This window comes from Cherax quadricarinatus, chromosome 41, assembly GCF_038502225.1.
Source record: "Cherax quadricarinatus isolate ZL_2023a chromosome 41, ASM3850222v1, whole genome shotgun sequence".
NCBI lineage: Eukaryota > Metazoa > Arthropoda > Malacostraca > Decapoda > Parastacidae > Cherax > Cherax quadricarinatus.
In genome coordinates this window covers 3,064,145-3,084,696 of record NC_091332.1, presented here as the reverse complement: position 1 = coordinate 3,084,696, position 20,552 = coordinate 3,064,145, and the positions used below count along the sequence as shown (strand labels likewise).

Below are 20,552 nucleotides of genomic sequence, written 5' to 3'. Positions count from 1 at the left end.
TATCCAGAGGCTCAAGAGATGTAGATCACCACACGTAAGATGCAGTATCCCACTAAAAAATGTGACGCACTGTGCTGCTGTATCATGGCAGTGCATGTGTCCATCTGTCGTGGACCACCAAGCCCTGATATACACCCTGATACTCTCACCCTGATATATATACACACCCTGATACACACCCTAACACACACCCTGATACATACACACCCTGACACATACACACCCTGACACACACACACCCTGACACACACACCCTGACACACACCCTGATACATACACACTCTGACACACACACCCTGATACATACACACCCTGACATATACATGCCCTGACACATACACACCCTGACACACAAACACACCCTGACACACACACACACCCTGAATCACCCTGATACACACATCCTGACACACACAACCTGATATATAAACACACACCCTGACACACACACACCCTGACACACACAGAGAGGAGCCAGTAGCAACCGGTGAAGAGGCGGGGCCAGGAGCTAAGACTCGACCCCTGCAACCACAAATAGGTGAGTATAAATAGGTGAGTATACCCTGACACACACACCCTGACACACACACACACCCTGACACACACACACCCTGACACACACACACACACACACACAAACACACACACACACACACACACACACACACACACACACACACACACACACACACACACACACACACACACACACACACACACACACCCTGACACACACACACCCTGACTCCAACATACCCTGACTCACACACACACACACACACACACACACACACACACACACACACACACACACACACACACACACACACACACACACACACACACACACACACACACACACACACACACACACACACCCTGACACACACCCGGTATCAGATAAGAACCTTAATAATTCGCTGTTTTAAATCACTGATAGTGATAAATATGGTGACACAGTAGTAAATACAGTGATGCAGTGAAAGGGTTATAAATACAGTTCCTACACAAAAAGATAAACAATATGTAAAAAATAATAGTTATTTTTTTCAATGTTTTACAGTCCTGTAAATTCACAGGTATTCAAAATTTGAAGCCGATCAGAAGAGACGTTCTTTAGTTACCTCAGGAGACAAATGATTAATGATGTTAGAGAACTTTATAAAATTCCCCATTTACAGCCATAAATTAAAAAAAAATATGCATTGTCGGACGAAATTGGCAAATTGGCACCTACACACTACCATTATAACCCGGACCTTCAGCTAAGTTTAATACAATCATAATTGACGTTCACGCGTGATCCCAGTGAAACCTTAGAGGAATAAATATATGCCCTTTAAGACCTTTAGGGGGTGCCTAGGTTGGTTGATTAGTGGGGTTTAAAGCCCATCGACTACACTTGGGTCATTAAAGGTGTATGTAACCTTTCCACCACCTTTCAAGAATATTATAATCCCTAAAACAGAGGTGAAAGTAAGTTCTTAGCATACACTGAAAGTCATACATTTTGTTGTGTATATATTCTCTCTGGGATACCTAGAGTAGTTAAGCATCACGATGGTTACTGTTGCACTGCTGTAATGTAAACGAGGAGCAATGAGAAGGAAGGGTGAATAAAGTGATTTACACACACACACACACACTCTCTCGGGTAACTGGTGATGGCCTCACGGTATAATGTAACGATGGTAGCCAGCAGCGGCCTCTCCAGATGTTGATAGCGCTTTCTCTGACGAACACCCGCCAAGAGAGGTGCTTGGATGCTGTTGAAGGCTTCTTGATTCAATAATTCAGAGCATCATTTTTCTTGCTTGGGCCAGATTACTGCCAGTTTTCCAGGAGCTCTATGATCCTTATGGTTCTCAGCTTTCTCCTGATTATAATAATAATAATATTAATAATAATAATTTTAGGTAGTAGGTTGGCAGACAGCAACCACCCAGGGAGGTACGACCTTTCTGCCAAGTGAGTGTAAAACGGAAGCCTGTAATTGTTTTACATGATGATAGGATTGCTGATGTCTTTTTTCTGTCTCATAAACATGCAAGATTTCAGGTACGTCTTGCTACTTCTACTTACACTTAGGTCACACTACACATGCATGTACGAGCATGTATATACACACCCCTCTGGGCTTTCTTCTATTTTCTTGCTAATTCTTGTTCTTGTTTATATCCTCTTATATCCATGAAGAAGTGGAACAGAATTCTTCCTCCGTAAGCCATGCGTGTTGTAAGAGGCGACTAACATCCCAGGAACAATGAGCTACTAACCCCTTCTCCTGTATACATTACTAAAGTTAAAAAGAGAAACTTTTGTTTTTCTTTTTTGGGCCACCCTGCCTCTGTGGGATACTGCCAGTTTGTTGAAAGAAGAGAATAATAATAATAATAATAATAATAATAATAATAATAATAATAATAATAATAATAATAATAATAATAATAGTAATAATAATAATAATAATAATAATAATAATAATAATAATAATAATAATAATAATAATTAATTAATTGATAAGTATCTTTGCTCATTTTCACTTATTGCTTCTTTTCTAGGCCTCTGCTCATTGTCCCTTGAGATAAACCCTGTTCCTTGTCTTTTACCCGCCCCTTGTCCTCTGTCACTGTCCATTGCTCTTCCTCTCCACTTTCCTTGACGCTTCGCTCTTTTAGCCTCGCTCCCTGGCGACTGAACTTTGATGAAAGGTAAGAGGAACGTGGGAGAGTCTCTCAGTTATCGAATCCGTAAACTCCATCGTTATTCAAGAATCTTCAGCCAGTGGAAAGATCCTATAATCTCGGTAAACATCACTACCAACTTTCCTCCTCTTCTTCCCCGTTATCTACACCCCATCCCCGCCACCCGTCCGTCTTCCTCACCATCTACTCCCCATTCCTACAGCCTTTTTTCCCCTTCCCACCATCTTTACCCCCTCCCCCTTTCTCACTCTCTATATCTCATCTCCACCACCGGAAGTGGTGTCAAACTTATGAAGACGAAGACACGGCTTTGAACAACATTTCGCTCTGCGGTCCGGTTATTCACTGACAAGATTGTACACAGAGCGAAAAGTTGTCCCAATTAAATCTTGTTCCAACATCTGTGTCATTTTTTTCTTTTGCTATAAGCCAACAAATGGTGGAAAAAAAAACATTTAGCCAATAAATATTTTACTAATACGATATGTTCACCCGCTGTGGCCTTGCAAGTGCTTAATAACGTAGGTGAAATTTTGCGATAATCTAAGGTGGACAATAATGCATTTCGTCAAGGTATCGAACATGTTTATTCTATATTAATTGGTTTTGTGCACTTTGTGGTTGATGTAAGTGAACTAAGTGCCTGTACTCTCCTGACAGCTACCGTCACTCCTGCTGAAGTGGTTGAGTGCCTGCGCTCTCCTGGTAGCTAGCGGCACTCCTATACAACGTAGCTTTCTCCTTTTTCTCTCAGGACAGGTGGCAACCTCTCATCCAACAGAAATTGTGACATCTATCTTATTCCATTCCTCTTGTTTTAAGGTAGGCACTATGCCTGCCATTCACCTTCTCCGTCTTTAAGAGCTCCCTACCTCAACTCTTTCTCCATCTTCAGGAGGCTGGCGCCCCCCTGCTATCCTATCTTCCCTCCATCTTGAGGTAGCTGGCACCCCTTATCCTCTTCCCCCCCCTCCCGTCTAGAGGTAGCTGGCACCCTGCGGCCAATTTGTGTGATGAAGGTGGGCTGGCACGTCATCGGTCAAGTTTTGACGCCCGCTCAAAAGGCCGAGATTACGGGCGGCGGTGCCCATCTGTTCCCTTCAGCCCCTGGTGGCGGTGCCAACACTGGCTTCACCAACACCCGCCAGCACTGGCTTCACCACTCATCACCAACAAAGGCTTCATCAATACCCGCCAACAAAGGCTTCTCCATCACTCATTATCACTGCCTCCTCCACCATCACCTGTTACCACTGGTTTCAACACTCGTCACAATTGACCTCACTAAGACCAACCAGCAGAGACCTAACACCCATCAACAAAGGCTTCACCACACATTATCACCGGCTCCTCCACCAGTTCTCGTTACCAGTGGCTACCTCAACACTCATCTCCACTATGATAATGCAAAGGCCTGGCAAAACAAGCCATTAGACAATGTTTCGCACAGTGGAGAGTTTTTCTAGTCATAAGCTGCTGATGTTACTACACTTACGTGTGACTAGAGAGTGAAATTAAACGTGCTACTTTCTCCTTTTCGTATTTTGTATTTTGAGATTACGATACATTAATACAATACACTGCACCAATTTTTAAAACTTTACTTTAAATGAGGCATAACTGCAGTAACCACCTTTCACCCATCCCTGAAGTCTGTTAACATCTTCCAGAGATTGTGTCGTCTGCCTTCGTTCAAGTTGTTCTAATTATTTTGGAGTGTTTCTTGGCCATTGCCGTTGAGCAATCTACAGAAATCCATCCCGCTGGTAAATCATTCCCATGCACCAAGAACAGTATGGGACCAAAGGCAGCTCTGTGAGGGACTCCATTGCTTACGATTGCTCTTCTTAAAGCCCGTGTTGTGTCCGTGTCTGTCTGTGTTTGTCTGTGTGTCTGTGTGGGTAGTTGATAGTGTACTAATATTCCTCTAGAATACATTCATCGTTCTAAGTACAGAAAAGAGAAAGTGAAATTCTCTGTTATGCTTATCTTGGTATCACATTCTAGTTCGTAATTAGCTAACATATCGTACTGTGTACCTCATCGTTAATCTATGCAAGCGTCATATCGAAGTTGCTAACCTTCTGAACTATGTCAATAAATTGTTTATCTTCACGACTAAATATAGCTTATCATCCTATCGTATATCTCTTGCTATCTTTGTTACTTGAAAAATGTCAGTTTCAGTGAGAGAGAGAGAGAGAGAGAGAGAGAGAGAGAGAGAGAGAGAGAGAGAGAGAGAGGGGGGATTGATTTTCATCGTAATGATGCCGTTTAGGCTATGGTTGAGTGGCTGGTACAGTGACGGTGCACTGAATGACTGGTAGAGTGACGGTGAGCTGAGCGACTGGTAGAGTGACGGTGCACTGAGTGACTGTAGAATGACGGTGAACTGACTGGTAGAGTGACGGTGAACTGAGTAACTGGTAGAGTGACGGTGAACTGAGTAAATGGTAGAGTGACGGTGCACTGAGTGACTGGTAGAGTGACGGTGAACGGAGTGGCTGTATCATTATGAATACCATCAAATAGATGTGTAAGACACATGTACAACAGTGTCTGTTGCACATGAGTCCCACTCATCTACGTGAGTGGTTGGTAGAGTGACGGTGCCGTGGGTCTCCGACAGCAGTGCAACATGAACGGGGGCCTCGCAAGAGCAAGAGTAAAGACAGCCCACTAGCGGGCCTCGGAAGCATGCTTCACCCAGACCACTACCCATCCCAGGACCAGTCTAAGGTGCCCCCGCTGCTCTTTCCGCCTCCACCAATGCCCTCGCTCAAGCACCACGCCCCTCATATGTTCCCCGAGGGTATCCTGGCGCCCACGCCTATCTTCATGCCCCATGTGCCCACGTCCCAGCCCCATGGGCTCCTCCATATGCTCTCCTCAGCCGAAAAATTCCAGGTGAGTTCCAGCAATAGTGTTTTAATCCAGTCTTGTTCCTGTGCTGCACGGTATTCAATTTACATGCATTTTCTAGAAACACACACACACACACACACACACACACACACACACACACACACACACACACACACACACACACACACACACACACACACACACACACACACACACATACACACACACACACACACACACACACACACACACACACACACACACACACACACACACACACACACACATCATTCAGGACCCTGTACACCGTGTATGTTAGGCCCATATTCGAGTATGCGGCACCAGTTTGGAACCCACACCTAGCCAAGCACGTGAAGAAACTAGAGAAAGTGCAAAGGTTTGCAACAAGACTAGTCCCAGAGCTAAGAGGTATGTCCTACGAGGAGAGGTTAAGGGAAATCAACCTGACGACACTGGAGGACAGGAGAGATAGGGGGGACATGATAACGACATACAAAATACTGAGAGGAATTGACAAGGTGGACAAAGACAGGATGTTCCAGAGATTGGACACAGTAACAAGGGGACACAGTTGGAAGCTGAAGACACAGATGAATCACAGGGATGTTAGGAAGTATTTCTTCAGCCACAGAGTAGTCAGTAAGTGGAATAGTTTGGGAAGCGATGTAGTGGAGGCAGGATCCATACATAGCTTTAAGCAGAGGTATGATAAAGCTCACGGCTCAGGGAGAGTGACCTAGTAGCGATCAGTGAAGAGGCGGGGCCAGGAGCTCGGACTCGACCCCCGCAACCTCAACTAGGTGAGTACACACACACACACACACACACACACACACACCATCACCATACACAGACACACTCACAACCCTACGTAACTAAACATTACACCACTGATCCACCATAAAGTCCAGAGTCATAAAATCCTCTAAAAATACACTGGTATATTCAGCTATTAAAAAAGATATATATGATTTAGACATCACTGGCCAGGAAAAAAAAGTTGGTTGGATAACAAATGTCATTACATCGAGGCCTCTATTGCAATGGTAGCTATTATCCTGCTTTGCATATGTGCCTATATAATGCTTGATATTTCGTATGTATTTCCCTAATACTGATGAATGGTCATTCATTTTAATATAACCAGTATTTTCCCCATAGTGCATTTTTGCTGCTCGTGCATTTACAGCCAGCTGTCTGTTTAACTGGTGAAATGTGTGTGTGTGTGTGTGTGTGTGTGTGTGTGTGTGTGTGTGTGTGTGTGTGTGTGTGTGTGTGTGTGTGTGTGTGTGTGTGTGTATGTGTGTGTGTGTGTGTGTGTGTGTGTGTGTGTGTGTGTGTGTGTGTGTGTGTGTGTGTGTTTGTGTGGCTTAAACATTAATCTATTCTATGCAGCGCTGAAATCTTAATGATGATTCAGCACAAGAGGTGACGGAGACTCGATTCCATATCTACTAATCTCGCCCATCAGTGACCCGTGTGTAACAGGGTATTGTTCACCTTCACTCGTATTTTCAGGATTAAAACTCATTTTTCCCCTCCGTCAGAACGGCAAGCTACCCATCACGAGCATGGCCGGAGGCGGAGGCTTGTCAGAGGTAGCTATGTCCCTACCACAGGCACCTACTTTGCTGCCTTTCGCTCCTTCCTGGGACATATTTCAGGTAGGCAGCTGATTTGGTGGACATTTTTTTCCAGTGGCGAAGTGGTAGGAAGGGAGAAGCTACAGCTTCACTCTTCCCATATGAGAGTTGATTGTGTTTACTAGCCTGCGGCTGGTTAAAGTGTGTGGGAGATACTACTTGCGTGTCCTTGGGTAATGTGTAGCGTGTGATTGCGTGCCTGCAGTATTAGTGTATGATTTTGAATTTGTTGTTGGCTTAGTGTGTGTGATTGTCCCTGTTTGTTCGTGGTTAGTTAGTGTGTACAGTTAACTAGCCACATACAAGCAAGAGCGATGTGTTTGATTTATCCAACTCGACTAGCTAGTGTGCATGATTTTTCTTGCTTGCCTATGGCTAGTTAGTGTGTGTGTGAGCCTATGTGAATGACTCTGGATACATGAAATTGCATCTGGTTGAAGTATTTGCCTAAGGGAAAATATGAGTGCTTATATAATAATATGGAAAGTTATTAAACTATGGGAACAGACATTGGTGTGAAGGAGGAAAAAATATATTTGCCCATGTGAAGGCCTATTCTGCATACATACCCACACAAGTATACACAGTAGAAGATAATGCTGCATATTCAGATAAATTAAATATATATATAAAATATGCCAATTGATAAAAAAGAATGAAAAGATGGAGTGGTAGGGAAAGAGGAATATTCAAACGGCTTTCAGAAAGAAATCCAAATATTCTTCCTTGATGTCTTTTTATCCACGATATATATATATATATATATATATTTTTTTTTTTTTTTTTTTTTTTTTTTTTTTTCAACAAGTCGGTCGTCTCCCACCGAGGCAGGGTGACCCACAAAAAAAAGAAAGAAAATCCCCAAAAAGAAAATACTTTCATCATCATTCAACACTTTCACCACACTCGCACATTATCACTGCTTTTGCAGAGGTGCTCAGAATACAACAGTTTAGAAGCATATACGTATAGAGATACACAACATATCCCTCCAAACTGCCAATATCCCAAACCCCTCCTTTAAAGTGCAGGCATTGTACTTCCCATTTCCAGGACTCAAGTCCGACTATATGAAAATAACCGGTTTCCCTGAATCCCTTCACTAAATATTACCCTGCTCACACTCCAACAGATCGTCAGGTCCCAAGTATCATTCGTCTCCATTCACTCCTATCTAACACGCTCATGCACGCTTGCTGGAAGTCCAAGCCCCTCACCCACAAAACCTCCTTTACCCCCTCTTTCCAACCCTTTCGAGGACGACCCCTACCCCTCTTTCCTTCCCCTATAGATTTATATGCTTTCCATGTCATTCTACTTTGATCCATTCTCTCTAAATGACCAAACCACCTCAACAACCCCTCTTCTGCCCTCTGACTAATGCTTTTATTAACTCCACACCTTCTCCTAATTTCCACACTCCGAATTTTCTGCATAATATTTACACCACACATTGCCCTTAGACAGGACATCTCCACTGCCTCCAACCGTCTCCTCGCTGCTGCATTTACCACCCAAGCTTCACATCCATATAAGAGTGTTGGTACTACTATACTTTCATACATTCCCTTCTTTGCCTCCATAGATAACGTTTTTTGACTCCACATATACCTCAACGCACCACTCACCTTTTTTCCCTCATCAATTCTATGATTCACCTCATCCTTCATAAATCCATCCGCTGACACGTCAACTCCCAAGTATCTGAAAACATTCACTTCTTCCATACTCCTCCTCCCCAATTTGATATCCAATTTTTCTTTATCTAAATCAATTGATACCCTCATCACCTTACTCTTTTCTATGTTCACTTTCAACTTTCTACCTTTACACACATTCTCAAACTCATCCACTAACCTTTGCAATTTTTCTTTAGAATCTCCCATAAGCACAGTATCATCAGCAAAAAGTAACTGTGTCAATTCCCATTTTGAATTTGATTCCCCATAATTTAATCCCACCCCTCTCCCGAACACCCTAGCATTTACTTCTTTTACAACCCCATCTATAAATATATTAAACAACCATGGTGACATTACACATCCCTGTCTAAGACCTACTTTTACCGGGAAGTATTCTCCCTCTCTTCTACACACCCTAACCTGAGCCTCACTATCCTCATAAAAGCTCTTTACAGCATTTAGTAACTTACCACCTATTCCATAAACTTGCAACATCTGCCACATTGCTCCTCTATCCACTCTATCATATGCCTTTTCTAAATCCATAAATGCAATAAAAACTTCCCTACCTTTATCTAAATACTGTTCACATATATGCTTCAATGTAAACACTTGATCTACACATCCCCTACCCACTCTGAAACCTCCTTGTTCGTCCGCAATTCTACATTCTGTCTTACCTCTAATTCTTTCAATTATAACCCTACCGTATACTTTTCCTGGTATACTCAGTAAACTTATTCCTCTATAATTTTTACAATCTCTTTTGTCCCCTTTCCCTTTATATAAAGGGACTATACATGCTCTCCGCCAATCCCTAGGTACCTTCCCCTCTTTCATACATTTATTAAACAAAAGTACCAACCACTCCAACACTATATCCCCCCCTGCTTTTAACATTTCTGTCATGATCCCATCAGTTCCAGCTGCTTTACCCCCTTTCATTCTACGTAATGCCTCACGTACCTCCACCACACTTACAGTCTGCTCTTCTTCACTCCTAAAAGATGGTATACCTCCCTGGCCAGTGCATGAAATTACCGCCTCCCTTTCTTCCTTAACATTTAAAAGTTCCTCAAAATATTCTCGCCATCTACCTAATACCTCCCTCTCCCCATCTACTAACTCCCCTACTCTGTTTTTAACTGACAAATCCATACTTTCCCTAGGCTTTCTTAACTTGTTTAACTCACTCCAAAATTTTTTCTTATTTTCATTAAAATTTCTTGACAGTGCCTCTCCCACTCTTTCATCTGCTCTCCTTTTGCACTCTCTCACCACTCTCTTCACCTTTCTTTTACTCTCCATATACTCTGCTCTTCTTATAACACTTCTGCTTTGTAAAAACCTCTCGTAAGCTACCTTTTTCTCTTTTATCACACCCTTTACTTCATCATTCCACCAATCACTCCTCTTTCCTCCTGCCCCCACCCTCCTATAACCACAAACTTCTGCCCCACATTCTAATACTGCATTTTTAAAACTATTCCAACCCTCTTCAACCCCCCCACTACTCATCTTTGCACTAGCCCACCTTTCTGCCAATAGTCGCTTATATCTCGCCCGAACTTCCTCCTCCCTTAGTTTATACACTTTCACCTCCCTCTTACTTGTTGTTGCCACCTTCCTCTTTTCCCATCTACCTCTTACTCTAACTGTAGCTACAACTAAATAATGATCCGATATATCAGTTGCCCCTCTATAAACATGTACATCCTGGAGCCTACCCATCAACCTTTTATCCACCAATACATAATCTAACAAACTACTTTCATTACGTGCTACATCATACCTTGTATATTTATTTATCCTCTTTTTCATAAAATATGTATTACTTATTACCAAATTTCTTTCTACACATAGCTCAATTAAAGGCTCCCCATTTACATTTACCCCTGGCACCCCAAAATTACCTACTACTCCCTCCATAACATTTTTACCCACTTTAGCATTGAAATCCCCAACCACCATTACTCTCACACTTGATTCAAAACTCCCCACGCATTCACTCAACATTTCCCAGAATCTCTCTCTCTCCTCTACACTTCTCTCTTCTCCAGGTGCATACACGCTTACTATAACCCACTTTTCACATCCAATCTTTATTTTACTCCACATAATCCTTGAATTTATACATTTGTAGTCCCTCTTTTCCTGCCATAGCTTATCCTTCAACATTATTGCTACTCCTTCTTTAGCTCTAACTCTATTTGAAACCCCTGACCTAATCCCATTTATTCCTCTCCATTGAAACTCTCCCACCCCCTTCAGCTTTGTTTCACTTAAAGCCAGGACATCCAGTTTCTTCTCATTCATAACATCCACAATCATCTCTTTCTTATCATTTGCACAACATCCACGCACATTCAGACTTCCCACTTTGACAATTTTCTTCTTCTTATTCTTTTTAGTAATCTTCACAGGAAAAGGGGTTACTAGCCCATTGTTCCCGGCATTTTAGTTGACTTTTACAACACGCATGGCTTACGGAGGAAAGATTCTTATTCCACTTCCCCATGGATACATGGATATATATATATATATATATATATATATATATATATATATATATATATATATATATATGTGTGTGTGTGTGTGTGTGTGTGTGTGTGTGTGTGTGTGTGTGTGTGTGTGTGTGTGTGTGTGTGTGTGTGTGTGTGTGTGTGTGTGCGTGTAAAGGTAGAAAGTTGAAAGTGAATATAGAAAAGAGTAAGGTGATGAGGGTATCAAATGATTTAGATAAAGAAAAATTGGATATCAAATTGGGAAGGAGGAGAATGGAAGAAGTGAATATTTTCAGATACTTGGGAGTTGACGGGTCGGCGGATGGATTTATGAAGGATGAGGTTAATCATAGAATTGATGAGGGAAAAAAGGTGAGTGGTGCATTGAGGTATATGTGGAGGCAAAAAAATGTTATCTATGGAGGCAAAGAAGGGAATGTATGAAAGTATAGTAGTACCAACACTCTTATATGGATGTGAAGCTTGGGTGGTAAATGCAGCAGCGAGGAGACGGTTGGAGGCAGTGGAGATGTCCTGTCTAAGGGCAATGTGTGGTGTAAATATTATGCAGAAAATTCGGAGTGTGGAAGTTAGGAGAAGGTGTGGAGTTAATAAAAGTATTAGTGAGAGGACTGAAGAGGGTTTGTTGAGGTGGTTTGGTCATTGAGAGAGAATGGATCAAAGTAGAATGACATGGAGAGCGTATAAATCTGTAGGGGAAGGAAGGCGGGGTAGGGGTCGTCCTCGAGAAGGCTGGAGGGAGGGGGTAAAGGAGGTGTTGTGGGCGAGGGGCTTGGACTTCCAGCAGGCGTGCGTGAGCGTGTTAGATAGGAGTGAATGGAGACAAATGGTATTTGGGACCTGACGAACTGTTGGAGTGTGAGCAGGGTAATATTTAGTGAAGGGATTCAGGAAAACCGGCTATTTTATATAACCGGACTTGAGTCCTGGAAATGGGAAGTACAATGCCTGCACTTTAAAGGAGGGGTTTGGGATATTATCTTTATACGTATATGCTTCTAAACTGTTGTGTTCTGAGCACCTCTGCAAAAACAGTGATTATGTGTGAGTGAGGTGAAAGTGTTGAATGATGATGAAAGTAATTTCTTTTTGGGAATTTTCTTTCTTTTTGGGTCACCCTGCCTCGGTGGGAGACGGCCGACTTGTTGAAAATAAATAAATAAATAAATATATATATATATATATATATATATATATATATATATATATATATATATATATATATATATATATATATATATATATATATCGTTTCTAATGAACATTACGCTAGTTATTTCTATCAAAGAAAGTGTCCTTAGACGTCACTAATGATTACCTGTGTTTAATGATTGTGTGTGTATGAGCGTTTAACGAGAGTCTGTGCTGCTCTACAGGAGACGACAGCCAGACTTCTGTTCATGATGGTCAGATGGATAAGATCTCTTGCTCCTTTCCAGACGCTCTCCAGGTCTGACCAGGTAAGAATATAATAATAATAATAATAATAATAATAATAATAATAATAATAATAATAATAATAATTATTATTATTATTATTATTATTATTATTATTATTATTATTATTATTATTATTATTATTATTAATATTATCATTATTAATGATAATGATTGTATTATTATCATTAATTTAATAATAGTTATTTGTTATTGTTATTATTATTATTATTATTATTATTAGTAGTAGTAGTAGTAGTAGTAGTAATATTTTATTTATTTTTATTATTGTACAAATATATATTTTATTATATTTATAGGCAGCATTAAATTGATTGAGGTGTCACGGCGCCTAGGAATGGGAGGTAATCTGGTTCAATCCAAAAAGGTGATGGTAGATCCAGTTCCTTGGATCAAAGGCCATTTACCGTAACTCATAAAGAATGTGATTAATGGGTTTTTACGATCAATATTGCGTTCGGTTGATGTTCGAAAACTGCACCTCTAATGGCCTTGTTTGTTCGGAATGACTGAGTGGTTCGGCGTAGGAGGGTGGAGACAAGCCCTCTGTTGGCTAGGAAGGTTGGAGCGTCTCCTTGCTCGCTAGGAGCGGCTGAAATGTCTCCCTGCTCGCTAGGAGCGGCTGGAATGTCTCCCTGCTCGCTAGGAGCGGCTGGAACGTCACCTTGCTGGCTAGGAAGGCTGGAGCGTCTCCTTGCTCGCTAGGAGCGGCTGGAATGTCTCCTTGCTGGCTAGGAACGGATAGAACGTCTCCATGCTCGCTAGGAGCGGCTGGAACGCCTCCCTGCTGGCTAGGAGCGGTTGAAACGTCTAACTGCTGGCTAGGAGAGGCTATAACGTTTCCCTGATGGCTAGGAGCGGCTTGAACGTCTTCCTGCTGGCTAGGAGAGGCTAGAACGTCTCCATTAGCGCTTCAGTTCATTAAAATAATAATGCTGAGGAAGACATCCACTGAGGAGGACCTCAGTTGGAGGTCGTAAAATACAGACAGCTAATCATCTTGTTTGTCTCTCTATATAAATTATTTTCCTCTAACAGAGAGATTAATTTATTTCACAGTTTGGAGTAAAGTGAAAACATTTGCTTATTTAATCATTTAAATATCTAAACGTGAAAGATAACTTTATCGCCGTTGAGATAGAGCAGATTAGAGTAGGTTGCGTTAGGTAGCCTAAGTTTGGTTAGGTTAGATGTGATGGTGCGTGTTATAGTGTGTTAGTGTGTGTGTGTGTGTGTGTGTGTGTGTGTGTGTGTGTGTGTTAGTGTGATAGTGGTGGTGTGTGATAGTGGAGGTGTGTTATTCTCTTCCACAGTGTGTTAGTGGTGGTGTGTGATAGTGATGGTGTGTGATAGTGGTGGTGTGTGATAGTGAAGGTGTGTTATTCTCTTCCACACTGTGTTAGTGGTGGTGTGTGATAGTGATGGTGTGTGATAGTGGTGGTGTGTGATAGTGAAGGTGTGTTATTCTCTTCCACAGTGTGTTAGTGGTGGTGTGTGATAGTGATGGTGTATGATAACGGTGGTGTGTGATAGTGAAGGTGTGTTATTCTCTTCCACAGTGTGTTAGTGGTGGTGTGTGATAGTGATGGTGTATGATAATGGTGGTGTGTGATAGTGAATGTGTGTTATTCTCTTCCACAGTGTGTTAGTGGTGGTGTGTGATAGTGATGGTGTGTGATAGTTGTGGTGTGTGATAGTGAAGGTGTGTTATTCTCTTCCACAGTGTGTTAGTGGTGGTGTGTGATAGTGAAGGGGTGTTATTCTCTTCCACAATGTGTTAGTGGTGGTGTGTGATAATGAAGGTGTGTTATTGTCTTCCATAGTGTGTGATAGTGAAGGTGTGTTATTCTCTTCCACAGTGTGTGATAGTGAAGATGTGTTATTCTCTTCCACAGTGTGTGATAGTGAAGGTGTGTTATTCTCTTCCACAGTGTGTGATAGTGAAGGTGTGTTATTCTCTTCCACAGTGTGTGATAGTGAAGGTGTGTTATTCTCTTCCACAGTGTGTGATAGTGAAGGTGTGTTATTCTCTTCCACAGTGTGTGATAGTGAAGGTGTGTTATTCTCTTCCACAGTGTGTGATAGTGAAGGTGTGTTATTCTCTTCCACACTGTGTTAGTGGTGGTGTGTGATAGTGATGGTGTGTGATAGTGGTGGTGTGTGATAGTGAAGGTGTGTTATTGTCTTCCACACTGTGTGATAGTGAAGGTGTGTTATTGTCTTCCACAGTGTGTGATAGTGAAGGTGTGTTATTCTCTTCCACAGTGTGTGATAGTGAAGGTGTGTTATTCTCTTCCACAGTGTGTGATAGTGAAGGTGTGTTATTCTCTTCCACAGTGTGTGATAGTGAAGGTGTGTTATTCTCTTCCACAGTGTGTGATAGTGAAGGTGTGTTATTATCTTCCACAGTGTGTGATAGTGAAGGTGTGTTATTCTTTTCCATAGTGTGTGATAGTGAAGGTGTGTTATTCTCTTCCACAGTGTGTGATAGTGAAGGTGTGTTATTCTCTCCCACAGTGTGTGATAGTGAAGGTGTGTTATTCTCTTCCACAGTGTGTGATAGTGAAGGTGTGTTATTCTCTTCCACAGTGTGTGATAGTGAAGGTGTGTTATTCTCTTCCACAGTGTGTGATAGTGAAGGTGTGTTATTCTCTTCCACAGTGTGTGATAGTGAAGGTGTGTTATTCTCTTCCACAGTGTGTGATAGTGAAGGTGTGTTATTCTCTTCCACAGTGTGTGATAGTGAAGGTGTGTTATTCTCTTCCACAGTGTGTGTTAGTGGAGGAGTCTTGGAAGGAGCTGTTCCTGGTGCATCTAGCTCAGTGGTACCTCCCACTCGACCTCAGTGCTCTCCTCCAGTCCCCAGCAGCACACTCCAGGTAACTCTTAACGCTCCACGTAGCTACAATATTCTACTTAATTCGACTGCTAACTCCATCACTCCAGATATCAGAGTTCATTTTCATACATCAGTATATATTAAGAGTTTTGTTATTCTCACTAGTAATGCATAGGTTAAGCGGAAGTGTGAAGTGCTGTGTTTACGTCGCCATGACAGGCTTGGCAGTGACGAGCGGACAGCCCTGGAGCTAGCTACTATACAGGATGTGTTGAGACGCTTCCGACACCTGTCTCCCGACAACACAGAGTGTGGCTGCCTGAAGGCAGTCGTCCTTTTCAAACCAGGTGAGTTCTGGCCCACAGTCGTGTCGTGTCGCCCATGGTCGTTCAGTGTCGATCTAGGTGAAAATGATCGCCGTTCTCCGAGTCATGAGTCTCCGTCTCACTGCACACGAGTATGAATATTTCTTAATTTCATCTATTTTCGTAAGCCTTGTCTCGTGGGATATAATCAAATACTGTTGCAGTTATTTTCAAAATTGCAATAATCTCATTTTGGATGCCCAATCTTATTTTATTCTTTCACTCTTATATTCATCTCGTTATTTAGGTTTTCACATATGATCTATTCCTTATTTTCCAATCCATTATCTTTCACTAGATTTTGTATTTGGTGAAATTAGTTTATTATCTAGGTTTTCAATCCATGAGTCTGCAAACAAATGAAAGTTGCCTTGAATAATTAAAAGTATCGTTCGTATGTGTCATTCAGCGCATGGAGTTATGGGAGCTCGATCCTCCTTCCGATAATCATTAGACTGACGAGCAACTCTCACAGCCAGTCAGGCTAAGGGAAAAACATCCTGATTTTATTAAGTCATGACTTGATAAGGCTCTACACTGAGCGAAAAGTTCTCCCAATAAATGCTTGTTCAGCAACATGCGTCTTTACCTCACTTTAATTACTTATAATGTTTCTGTTATGTGCTTCATCTTTATTGGTAGTAGCAAGATTTAGTTATCACTGGTACTTACAGTTATTACAGGTAATAAGATTTCAGTATTAAAAATACGATCATCCTTCACAAAAAAATTCTGTTTCATGTGCTGCCGTTATTCTCAAAATTATTTGCGCTAAATACTATATGACTAACATTCCTAATATTTCTATAAAATTCTTGAAGCTTTTCTAATCAAGCGAAAAAATTTATTGTTTGGTCTAACCGAGACTAACTCAGCGCCTTCTTTCCCTCCTTCGGCAGATGCTAGTGGCCTCGTAGATGTCCATCCCGTAGAGATGCTGCAGGACCAGGCACAGTGCATTCTTAGCGACTACATCAGGACGAGGTTACCGAGGCAGCCGACTCGCTTTGGACGACTGCTGTTGCTATTGCCTGGGCTGAAGACAGTGCGAGCTTCGACAGTGGAGGGCCTCTTCTTCAAGGACACGGTGGGAGACACGCCAATACACAGGCTCGTCCTCGATATGTACACCATGGACAAAAACGACCAGGGAGGGGTGTGAGTAGACTCACCCCTCCTCCCGAACGTGTAGAGTGTAGAGCCTGGAGTGTGGAGACTGGAGTGTGAAACCTGGAGTGTGGAACCTGGAGTGTGGAGCCTGGAGTGTGGAGACTAGAGTGTGGAGACTGGAGTGTGGAGTCTGGAGTGTGAATCTTGGGTCTCCAGCTCGTGATCTCCAGTTAATCGGCTTCTGAGCTCCGGTTCTCCATCAGCTTTTGTTTCCCGGTTCGTCAGTTTCTGATCTCCGGCTCATCATTCCTAATTTCAGAAAAAATCGTGTTCTGGATGGAGACACTCTGAGGCTGCCCTCAACCTGCCAAATCCTACATGTCGAGGCTTCAGTTCCTGATGTCCGACTAATCAACTTCTGTTCTCCGGGTAATCAGATGCTGGTTGGAGTTTGCCTGATGTTTGCCCCTCAGCTCCCCGAATCGGTAAACGAGGCAACGAACCAACAAATAGACGACAGACGCATAAAACAACGTAAGACGTTGTTGTCGTTTTGTCATTTGAAATTCGCGTGTTAAACACACCTTTCCAGTGATATGCGAGTTGAGAAGCTTTGACGAGAACATTATCAAAATATCGGACGCATGTAACGCTGAATCAGTTGTAGTAAATAGTACACAAAGGGGAAAAAACTCAGAATTTTTATGTTTGTACCTAATCTCTTAGCAAAGAGAAGATTCAGTGGAGAGCAGGACCTCGAGCACTATTATTCTTTGCTTCAAGTGAAGATTATAACAAACCTGAACGTGTTTAGCTCAGGAAATAGTGTTACCAGGGACAAGGAATAAAACGAGGGGAGTTTCTTACAGCCTCTAGTACAAGCTATGCGCTGTACGAAAGGCAAGACCACAGCTTCTCTCATGGTCATCTTCCTCAACAGTACTCAAACTAATCACGTCCTGGTTGCAGTCCACACTTCTCTAACAATCTTAAGCTTTACATATCAATGCACATAAGCTAATTTTACATTAAATCTCTTCGGGTCTACAGTTATTATATGTAATTCACGCCTAGCCAAAGATGAGCCACTGTCACATTAAAGTATTTTCACAAACTGTTTGGTTGCAGTGGAAGTCAAACCAGACGTGGAAAATATCAACACACTAACCACTTCAAACATCTGCGTAATATGACATGAGAAGAAAGAGAAACAGAGGAAGTTTGAAGGAGAGACTAAAACATATTCCACGCACGAGTATCATTAAAGATCTATCGTAACTCACAGTCCAAGAGGACTTTCACTTGCAACTTTATAGGCATGACCCTTCTTCTTCCTTCCTGGATAGGAAAATGTAGAAGGGGATGATGCAAGGAACTATCCCTTGTTACAGTACACCTGTTATCGCTCTAGAGCAGTGGTCCTCAACCTTCCTACATACATCTGATGCTCAAATATGTGATGAGGGCCGCACAGCTTTGTTGACACCGTGCAGTGTGGAACCAACATGTGAGGGCTGCATCCATTTCCTAAAAGAGGCACATCCGGCCGCAGGCTGCAGGTTGGGGACACCCTACTCTAGAGCAATTAAAAAAATCTTCTTTAGTTTTGGTATGGTAGCAACTACTACGAGAAAATCTAATGTCATCATCTGTGTCCAGTTGTGGTCACTACAACTACGAGTTACGAATGCTCAGCTACACATTCCTCGATTTTCTACAGGGAAGAGAAGACACATGAATCATCAATGAATGTATTGTATTTATGTTTTGTCTCCTTGTTATTGGTAAACTTCTTATTTTGGTTTGGCGAGAGAAATGTCCTCTTTTGCGTGACGCATGGGCAAGCCAAACGGCACGTATAATTGTTTTTCACCTCTACCTGAGAGATAACATTTATTCTCTCTCTCTCTCTCTCTCTCTCTCTCTCTCTCTCTCTCTCTCTCTCTCTCTCTCTCTCTCTCTCTCTCTCTCTCTCTCTCTCTCTCTCTCTCTCTCTCTCTCTCTCTCTCTCTCTCTCAGTCGAAACAACCATTCAGGAAGATATCTGTATCACGGATCAGGTACAGCTGTTAATGATAACTTCTGTTAATAAAAATTTCTGTTAAATGCACTCTGAGAAATCAGTTCGTTTTTCATCATATAAATTTTAATTAAATAAATTATTCAACAATAATATTATTATAAAATAACTATTTTATTACCTATGACCGAAATGATAATATAAATATCCTGAGTGTTAAAATAATTCTTATATGATAAAATTAATTTCCCGAAAGTGAAGAATATACATGTCTTCGAGGGGTGTGTATAGCCCTGTGTATATACACAGAGAGTATAATCTATGTATTTTTGAGTCAAATATCCTTGGTTATAAACAGATGATATGCAGCCTTATTGATGCATCAATGTGTGCATCAATATTGATACATCAATGTGTGCATCAATATTGATACATCAATGTGTGCATCAATATTGATACATCAATGTGTGCATCAATATTGATACATCAACGTGTGCATCATTATTGATACTTGAATACAGACAAGACACTCGGTCAACCAGCACACTGTGAATAGCATCAGCAGAGACGATGCTACGAGCGTCGACGAGGTGCTCCAGCGAATGTTACCAGACGTGCGTTTTGACCTCGAAGTGAGGTCCTCTTCAGCAGATTTGCTGAAGAGGACCTCGCTTGTAGGGCATCACCACCTGTAGGTCAAAATACACACAACATACCCCTTTCACACCGAATCGTTGACAGTGTGACGTGGTTCATCTTAGCTAAGCTTGAAGCTATCGTTTCATAGGGACAGGGGAGGGGTAAATCCCTTGAATTGTTAAACCCTCATGGGTTTCTGCTGTGGAGCATGCGTTGGGTAAGATGACAACAATGTCTCACATGTTTAACAGGCTGAAAAATAACGCAGGTATTGAGTAATTCTACTGGTGTTCAACTCAGATATCTGAGTTATTGTCACGGCGTTTAATGCAGATGTCTGAGTTACTCTCATGGTGTTCAACGCAGATATTTGAGTTATTCTCACGGTGTTAAACGCAGATATTTCAGTAGTTCTCATGGTGTTCAACGCAGGTGTGTGAGCAGTTCTCATGATGTTCAACGCAGGTATTTGAGTAGTTCTCATGGTGTTCAACGCAGGTGTGTGAGCAGTTCTCATGATGTTCAACGCAGGTATTTAAGTAGTTCTCATGGTGTTCAACGCAGGTATTTGAGTAACTCTCATAGTGTTCAACGCAGGTTATTCATATGTGTTGATACGAGTATAAAATATGCATAGAATGTTCTTAACGCATGTATATATTTAGTTTTAATGTTTG

The 20,552-nt window shown here is 41.8% G+C and overlaps 1 protein-coding gene across 1 annotated transcript in view; it reads left to right on the top strand.

Annotated features, from left to right (window-relative positions):
• LOC128695962 (protein dissatisfaction-like) overlaps positions 1–19,214 on the top strand; it is a 196,649-nt gene extending 177,435 nt beyond the window's left edge. Inside the window, exons 4-9 of the mRNA XM_070092902.1 lie at positions 5,335–5,612; positions 7,139–7,255; positions 12,821–12,904; positions 15,672–15,781; positions 15,961–16,088; positions 17,006–19,214. Coding sequence (XP_069949003.1) covers positions 5,335–5,612; positions 7,139–7,255; positions 12,821–12,904; positions 15,672–15,781; positions 15,961–16,088; positions 17,006–17,268 — 980 coding nt within the window. The 3' untranslated portion in view covers positions 17,269–19,214. The remainder of the gene's footprint in view (positions 1–5,334; positions 5,613–7,138; positions 7,256–12,820; positions 12,905–15,671; positions 15,782–15,960; positions 16,089–17,005) is intronic.
• The last annotated feature ends 1,338 nt before the right edge of the window (positions 19,215–20,552 follow it).